The sequence below is a fragment of the Gopherus evgoodei genome, unplaced genomic scaffold (genome assembly GCF_007399415.2).
Source record: "Gopherus evgoodei ecotype Sinaloan lineage unplaced genomic scaffold, rGopEvg1_v1.p scaffold_43_arrow_ctg1, whole genome shotgun sequence".
Taxonomy (NCBI): domain Eukaryota; kingdom Metazoa; phylum Chordata; order Testudines; family Testudinidae; genus Gopherus; species Gopherus evgoodei.
Genome location: NW_022060064.1, coordinates 343,473 through 351,965, shown reverse-complemented (window position 1 = coordinate 351,965; position 8,493 = coordinate 343,473). Strand labels below are relative to the sequence as shown.

At 66.0% G+C, this 8,493-nt stretch overlaps 1 protein-coding gene across 1 annotated transcript; it reads left to right on the top strand.

Annotated features, from left to right (window-relative positions):
• Positions 1–4,519: 4,519 nt before the first annotated feature.
• On the top strand, positions 4,520–7,544 carry RNF227 (ring finger protein 227). Its single transcript, XM_030546241.1, has 2 exons — positions 4,520–5,018; positions 6,489–7,544. Exons 1-2 carry the CDS (start codon positions 4,520–4,522, stop codon positions 6,539–6,541), a joined length of 552 nt encoding a protein of 183 aa, XP_030402101.1. The 3' UTR covers positions 6,542–7,544.
• The last annotated feature ends 949 nt before the right edge of the window (positions 7,545–8,493 follow it).

Here is an 8,493-nt window from a genome sequence, read left to right as displayed (position 1 = left end):
TCCATCCCCCCCCCCAGAGAACCCAGGAGTCCGGGCTCCCATCCCCCCCTCCCGCAGAGAACCCAGGAGTCCGAGCTCCCATCCCCCGCAGAGAACCCAGGAGTCCGGGCTCCCATCCCCCCCCAGAGAACCCAGGAGTCCGGGCTCCCATCCCCCCCCCAGAGAACCCAGGAGTCCGGGCTCCCTCCCCCCCCAGAGAACCCAGGAGTTCGGGCTGCCATCCCCCCCCAGAGAACCCAGGAATCCGGGCTCCCCCCCCAGAGAACACAGGAGTCCGGGCTCCCTCCCCCCCCAGAGGACCAAGGATTCCGGGCTCCCATCCCCCCCCCCACAGAGAACCCAGGAGTCCGGGCTCCCATCCCCCCCCCACAGAGAACCCAGGAATCCGGGCTCCCATCCCCACCCCCAGGAAACCCAGGAGTCCGGGCTCCTTCCCCCCCCAGAGAACCCAGGAGTCCCGGCTCCCATCCCCCCCTCAGAGAACCCAGGAGTCCGGGCTCCCATCCCCCCCCAGGGAACCCAGGAGTCCGGGCTCCCATCCCCCCCCCAGAGAACCCAGGAGTCCGGGCTCCCATCCCCCCCCCCCGAGAACCCAGGAGTCCGGGCTCCCATCCCCCCCCCCAGAGAACCCAGGAGTCCGGGCTCCCATCCCCCCCCCACAGAACCCAGGAGTCCGGGCTCCCATCCCCCCCCCCCCACCGAGAACCCAGGAGCCTGGGCTCCCATCCCCCCTCCAGAGAACCCAGGAGTCCGGGCTCCCATCCCCCCCCAGAGAACCCAGGAGTCCGGGCTCCCATCCCCCCCCCAGAGAACCCAGGAGTCCGGGCTCCCATCCCCCACCCCACCGAGAACCCAGGAGTCCGGGATCCCATCCCCCCCAGAGAACCCAGGAGTCCGGGCTCCCTTCCCCCCCAGAGAACCCAGGAGTCCGGGCTCCAATCCCCCCCCAGGGAACCCAGGAGTCCGGGCTCCCATCCCCCCCCAGAGAACCCAGGAGTCCGGGCTCCCATCCCCCCCCCCAGAGAACCCAGGAGTCCGGGCTCCCTCCCCCCCCCGAGAGAACCCAGGAGTCCGGGCTCCCATCCCCCCCCCCAGAGAACCCAGGAGTCCGGGCTCCCATCCCCCCCAGAGAACCCAGGAGTCCGGGCTCCCATCCTCCCCCCCCCCCGAGAACCCAGGAGTCCGGGCTCCCATCCCCCCCCCCGCCCCCGAGAGAACCCAGGAGTCCGGGCTCCCATCCCCCCCGCCCAGAGAACCCAGGAGTCCGGGCTCCCATCCCCCCCCAGAGAACCCAGGAGTCCGGGCTCCCATCCCCCCCGCCCAGAGAACCCAGGAGTCCGGGCTCCCATCCCCCCCCCAGAGAACCCAGGAGTCCGGGCTCCCATCCCCCCCACCAGAGAACCCATGAGTCCGGGCTCCCATCCCCCCCCCCACCGAGAGCCCAGGAGTCCGGGCTCCCATCCCCCCCCCAGAGAACCCAGGAGTCCGGGCTCCCATGCCCCCCAGAGAACCCAGGAGTCCGGGCTCCCATCCCCCCCCAGGGAACCCAGGAGTCCGGGCTCCCATCCCCCCCCCCCAGAGAACCCAGGAGTCCGGGCTCCCATCCCCCCCAGGGAACCCAGGAGTCCGGGCTCCCATCCCCCCCCCCCGAGAACCCAGGAGTCCCGGCTCCAATCCCCCCCCAGAGAACCCAGGAGTCCGGGCTCCCATCCCCCCCCCAGGGAACCCAGGAGTCCGGGCTCCCATCCCCCCCAGACAACCCAGGAGTCCGGGCTCCCATCCCCCCCCCCAGAGAACCCAGGAGTCCGGGCTCCCATCCCCCCCCCCTGAGAACCCAGGAGTCCGGGCTCCCCCCCCCCGAGAACCCAGGAGTCCGGGCACCGCCCCCCCAGAGAACCGAGGAGTCCGGGCTCCCATCCCCCCCGAGAACCAAGGAGTCCCGGCTCCCATCCCCCCCTCAGAGAACCCAGGAGTCCGGGCTCCCATCCCCCCCCCAGAGAACCCAGGAATCCAGGCTCCAATCCCCCCCCCGAGAACCCAGGAGTCCGGGTTCCCATCCCCCCCCCAGAGAACCCAGGAGTCCGGGCTCCCTCCCCCCCCCGAGAGAACCCAGGAGTCCGGGCTCCCATCCCCCCCCCAGAGAACCCAGGAGTCCGGGCTCCCATCCCCCCCAGAGAACCCAGGAGTCCGGGCTCCCATCCTCCCCCCCCCCCCGAGAACCCAGGAGTCCGGGCTCCCATCCCCCCCCGCCCCCGAGAGAACCCAGGAGTCCGGGCTCCCATCCCCCCCCAGAGAACCCAGGAGTCCGGGCTCCCATCCCCCCCGCCCAGAGAACCCAGGAGTCCGGACTCCCTTCCCCCCCCTGAGAACCCAAGAGTCCGGGCTCCCCCCCCAGAGAACCCAGGAGTCCGGGCTCCCTTCCCCCCCCAGAGAACCCAGGAGTCCGGGCTCCCATCCCCCCCGCCCAGAGAACCCAGGAGTCCGGGCTCCCATCCCCCCCCCAGAGAACCCAGGAGTCCGGGCTCCCATCCCCCCCACCAGAGAACCCATGAGTCCGGGCTCCCATCCCCCCCCCCACCGAGAACCCAGGAGTCCGGGCTCCCATCCCCCCCCCAGAGAACCCAGGAGTCCGGGCTCCCATGCCCCCCAGAGAACCCAGGAGTCCGGGCTCCCATCCCCCCCCAGGGAACCCAGGAGTCCGGGCTCCCATCCCCCCCCAGAGAACCCAGGAGTCCGGGCTCCCATCCCCCCCCGAGAACCCAGGAGTCCGGGCTCCCATCCCCCCCCCCGAGAACCCAGGAGTCCCGGCTCCAATCCCCCCCCAGAGAACCCAGGAGTCCGGGCTCCCATCCCCCCCCCAGGGAACCCAGGAGTCCGGGCTCCCATCCCCCCCAGATAACCCAGGAGTCCGGGCTCCCATCCCCCCCCCCAGAGAACCCAGGAGTCCGGGCTCCCATCCCCCCCCCCCCCGAGAACCCAGGAGTCCGGGCTCCCCCCCCCGAGAACCCAGGAGTCCGGGCACCGCCCCCCCAGAGAACCGAGGAGTCCGGGCTCCCATCCCCCCCCGAGAACCAAGGAGTCCCGGCTCCCATCCCCCCCTCAGAGAACCCAGGAGTCCGGGCTCCCATCCCCCCCCAGAGAACCCAGGAATCCAGGCTCCAATCCCCCCCCCGAGAACCCAGGAGTCCGGGCTCCCATCCCCCCCCAGAGAACCCAGGAGTCCGGGCTCCCTCCCCCGCAGAGAACCCAGGAGTCCGGGCTCCAATCCCCCCCCCGAGAACCCAGGAGTCCGGGCTCCCTCCCCCGCAGAGAACCCAGGAGTCCGGGCTGCCATCCCCCCCCCCCAGAGAACCCAGGAGTCCGGGCTCCCATCCCCCCCTCCAGAGAACCCAGGATTCCGGGCTCCCTTCCCCCCCCCAGAGAACCCAGGAGTCCGGGCTCCCCCCCCAGAGAACCCAGGAGTCCGGGCTCCCTTCCCCCCCCCAGAGAACCCAGGAGTCCGGGCTCCCATCCCCCCCCAGAGAACCCAGGAGTCCGGGCTCCCATCCCCCCCCCAGAGAACCCAGGAGTCCGGGCTCCCATCCCCCCCCCCCCAGAAAACCCAGGAGTCCGGGCTCCCATCCCCCCCCAGAGAACCCAGGAGTCCGGGCTCCCATCCCCCCCCCCAGAGAACCCAGGAGTCCGGGCTCCCATCCCCCCCAGAGAACCCAGGAGTCCGGGCTCCCATCCCCCCCCAGAGAACCCAGGAGTCCGGGCTCCCATCCCCCCCCCCCAGAAAACCCAGGAGTCCGGGCTCCCATCCCCCCCCAGAGAACCCAGGAGTCCGAGCTCCCATCCCCCCCCCCAGAGAACCCAGGAGTCCGGGCTCCCCCCCCCCAGAGAACCCAGGAGTCCGGGCTCCCATCCCCCCCCCCAGAGAACCCAGGAGTCCGGGCTCCCCCCCCCCAGAGAACCCAGGAGTCCGGGCTCCCATCCCCCCCCTCAGAGAACCCAGGAGTCCGGGCTCCCATCCCCCCCCAGAGAACCCAGGAGTCCGGGCTCCCTCCCCCCCCCAGAGAACCCAGGAGTCCGGGCTCCCTTCCCCAGAGAACCCAGGAGTCCGGGCTCCCATCCCCCACCCAGAGAACCCAGGTGTCCGGGCTCCCATCCCCCCCCCGAGAACCCAGGAGTCCGGGCTCCCATCCCCCCCCAGAGAACCCAGGAGTCCGGGCTCCCCCCCCGAGAACCCAGCAGTCCGGGCTCCCATCCCCCCCCAGAGAACCCAGGAGTCCGGGCTCCCATCCCCCCCCAGAGAACCCAGGAGTCCGGGCTCCCCCCCCGAGAACCCAGGAGTCCGGGAAGGGGCGGGGCTTGGCCGCGAGCGGGCCCCGCCCCCAGGCAGGGGGCGTGGCCAGGCCGGCTATATAACCGCCGCCTGCCCGCGCGGGGAAGCCGTTAGGCGAGAGAAGGACTCCGAGAGCGCGCGCGCGCGGCCCCTCCCCCCGCTCGGGTACGGCGGCCGGCAGCGGACACGCCAGCCATGGACGCGAACGCGGAGGCGGGCGCCGCCGAGCTGGAGTGCGGCATCTGCTACCTGCCCTACGACCGCCAGGCGCGCGCCCCGCGCCGCCTCGGGCCCGCGCACGGCGCCTGGCGCCGCCCCGCCCCCTGCCGCCACACGCTCTGCACCGCCTGCCTCTGCCGCCTGGCGCGCGACCAGGGCTGGGCGGCGGTCACGTGCCCCTTCTGCCGCACCCCCACCTCGCTGCGCGTGCGCAGCAGGGGCGGGGAGGAGGCGGCGGGGAGGAGGCGGAGCAGCAGCTGCAGCAGCCGCCGGCGCCGCTTGGCCCTGCCCCCCGTCGATCCCGAGCTCTGGAAGCGGATTGGCCGGCCGGAAGAGGGGGAGGAGGAGGAGGAGCCTGGCGATGACGTACCAGAGGAGGCGGGCCAATCGCGGCTGTGGCGGGCGCTGAAGAGGCTGCTGAGAGGCAGCGGCGGCGCGCGCCGCAGTAGCGCGCGGGAGCGGCAGCCAATCAACCGTGAGTATCGCGCCTCGCGCGCTCTTTCAATTCCCCCCTCGCCCCCCGCCCGTCTTAACGGTTCGGGCGCGCGCTGCCCACCCGAGGGGCGGGGCCGCAGGTGCCTGAGGAGGGCGCAGAGCCTTAGCCGCCTACATCCGGGTCCTTCCCACTTTGGCCAAGGGCAGGCTCTGAGGGGAGGGAGCCTGACGTCACTTGGCCAATGGGGGCGGGGGGAGGTGTCACATCACACCCCCCCCCTCAGCGCGCGCCCCAGCACCCTTAGGGGTCTCTGGGTGGGGGGGGGTGATGTGGGAGATGTCAAGTCACTCCCTCCCCCTCATCATGCCCACCATTGGGGGGGTGACGTCAGCTCACCCCCCCGCATGTGACCCCCCTCACCCCTAGGTGGGTGATGTCATTCCCCTCCTTGGTGATGTCATCTCTTATGGGGGGTGACATCACCCCCTGTCCTTGGCCATGGGAAGAGTGGGGGCATGATAGTGGGCTGGGAGCCAGGACGCCTGGGTTCTCTCCCCGGCTCTGGGAGGGGAGTGGGGGCTGGTGGGTTAGAGCGGGGGGGCTGGGAGCCAGGACTCCTGGGTTCTCTCCCTGGCTCTGGGAGGGGAGTGGGGGCTGGTGGTTAGAGCAGGGGGGGCTGGGGGCCAGGACTCCTGGGTTCTCTCCCCGGCTCTGGGAGGGGAGTGGGGGCTGGTGGTTAGAGCAGGGGGGGCTGGGGGCCAGGACTCCTGGGTTCTCTCCCCGGCTCTGGGAGGGGAGTGGGGGCTGGTGGTTAGAGCAGGGGGGGCTGGGGGCCAGGACTCCTGGGTTCTCTCCCCGGCTCTGGGAGGGGAGTGGGGGCTGGTGGGTTAGAGCAGGGGGGGCTGGGGGCCAGGACTCCTGGGTTCTGTGCCTGGCTCTGGGAGGGGAGTGGGGGCTGGTGGTTAGAGCAGGGGGAGCTGGGGGCCAGGACTCCTGGGTTCTCTCCCCGGCTCTGGGAGGGGAGTGGGGGCTGGTGGTTAGAGCAGGGGGAGCTGGGAGCCAGGACTCCTGGGTTCTCTCCCCGGCTCTGGGAGGGGAGTGGGGGCTGGTGGTTAGAGCAGGGGGAGCTGGGAGCCAGGACTCCTGGGTTCTCTCCCTGGCTCTGGGAGGGGAGTGGGGGCTGGTGGTTAGAGCAGGGGGAGCTGGGAGCCAGGACTCCTGGGTTCCATCCCTAACTCTGGGAAGGAAGTGGGGTCTAGTGGGTTAGAATGGGGGTGGGGGGCTCTCGGAGGCAAGTGGGGCAAGAGATTGGGCATCATCAGTACCCGTCCCTCCTTTCTGCTCTGTTCCACTCTCTAACGCGGGGACAGGAAATCCTCAAACAGCAGCGTTTCGTTGGTAAATATTTGCCCGGCTGGGTTGCATGGGCCAAGAAGTGGGGTGGCTGACATTATCGCTTGTAGTTACGTCTTTCCCTGCACTGATGCTATGTAACTCCCTCTCCCGCAGGCTACAGTCCAGAGATGAAGGACCTCGCCCTCATGACCTGCTACATCATGTGAGGCTCCAAGGGCTAGTCCCAAGAGCTGGTGCTGACTGTTGGTCAAAAGGCTTTGAACGCTCTTGGGAGAAACCAGCTCTTCCCCCTCCGCAATGCTGGCTGCGCTTCCCCTCCGGGCAGGTAGTTACTGACAAACTGTCCAGTCTCATCAGACTCCATCAGCTCTATGGGACTCTATCATAGCACTGGAGCTAGAGTTCCTGGTTCTCATTAACTTGCGGACAGAGATTCACAAGGCACCCGAGATTGACGTGATCGCCTGCGGCCTTGACTCATCGCTGCTTATCTCCGTTGAAGCAGGGAGACTTGACAGGGGCTGTCGGGTCGAATCCGCAGCAGTTGGCAGAGGTGTCCCTTCCAGGAGATCTGACCACCTGTCACCGTGAGGCCTGGTGACTGATCAGTTTGGAAGCTGGCACCCCAACAGCTTGTCTGGTCCTGACATCTGCAGCCCCTGAAATGCCTGCGTGTCTGGCTCTTCCAGTCTCCAGCCAGCGATGCCACTGATCGACCTACCTACCTACCAGCAGATACTGTAAATATCTGTGGTGAAAAGTCCTGTACGGGGAAAACCTGAACCTCAAGTATTAACAGATTCAGACAGCAAGGTTAAGTCTGCGTGCTAACGAACTCCTTAAAAATACCTTCTCAAACCCATGACCTCTTGGCAAATCCCAAAGAAAAGCCTATTGCTGTGGTGGTGGTGGTGCCAAATTATCTGCCGACCCTTATCCTTTACCATTGCACAAGTTAGCAGCCCGATCTGCAGGCCGAATTCCTGTCTGACCCCAGTTCCGCAGTGCTGCATGTGACTATATTGCATGAGGCGAGGGTTTCAGACGAAGAGGCTGGCTTCTTGGTGCTCTCTGCTATTGTAGCATTTCTGTGAAATGAATTTAAATATGGAAGGGTTTGAAATAGCAAATATCTGCGTCTGTTGTCTTTAATATTTGACTATTGTAACATATATTTAATTTTAATAAAACCTGAGATGTCAGTGCTCATTAGGTTGCCCGGATCTCCTTTCCAGCAGGGAGGTGGTGCTTGTGGGGCAGGGTCATCAGTAGACCACATTGCTGTTACATGGTAGGTTGGTCCATTAATCAGGACAGGGAGTCAGGACTTTTTATCCCTGGTGCTGGCTTAGGGGATGGTCTGTAGTGGTTAGAGCAGGAGGTGGTTCTCTTTTAAGCCCTTTTGCAGAGCCATAGTCCTGCCTTATCCTGAGTAGTGCATAACCTCAAATGTGAAGGGTACTCGCATTGATTTGTGGCATCTCTCTGCTGCCAGCCCCTGGCAAAACAACCTCCTAGGAGAGTCATCCTCGTTACTGTATGACCTGCTCCTACTTCTGTGTAGTTTTAAGACAGTGTGCAGCTTTTGTCCCCTCTGTAGACCCAACACTTTTATCTAGGTGGCACAGAAATGGTGTCTCAGCTGCCTCTGCACTTTCTTTCCCATTCCTTGAGCCCCTCAGATTGTTCTCTGCACCTGTGTTCTGCCGAGGTGTCTCAATTTTATCCCCTACTCAGGACTTGGGAATTGGTCCTGCTTTGAGCAGGAGGTTGGACTAGATGATCTCCAGGGGTCCCTTCCAACCTGGGTATTCTATGACTTCAGGTTTTCATCTCCTACCACCGACAGCGCTTTAAAATGGGCCTTTTAAAGTCCACGTGGATTTGGCTGCACCATCACACGCCGGAACTACCTATCTCTGCCTGGCCTAGGGGAGAGGATATGACTAAGAGTTTGGTGACTAACAACTCTCATTAAGCACCAGCTGTTTATCATGCAAAATTTAATAGATTCTAAGCTCTCTGTGATCCTCTAGTCTGATCTGCATAACACAGGCCAGAGAGCTTCCCTGAACTATCTCCTGTTTAAACTAGAGTAGAATCTCCTCTTAGGAAAACATCCGCTCTTGATTTAATCTTGATCACCACAGGTCTCTGT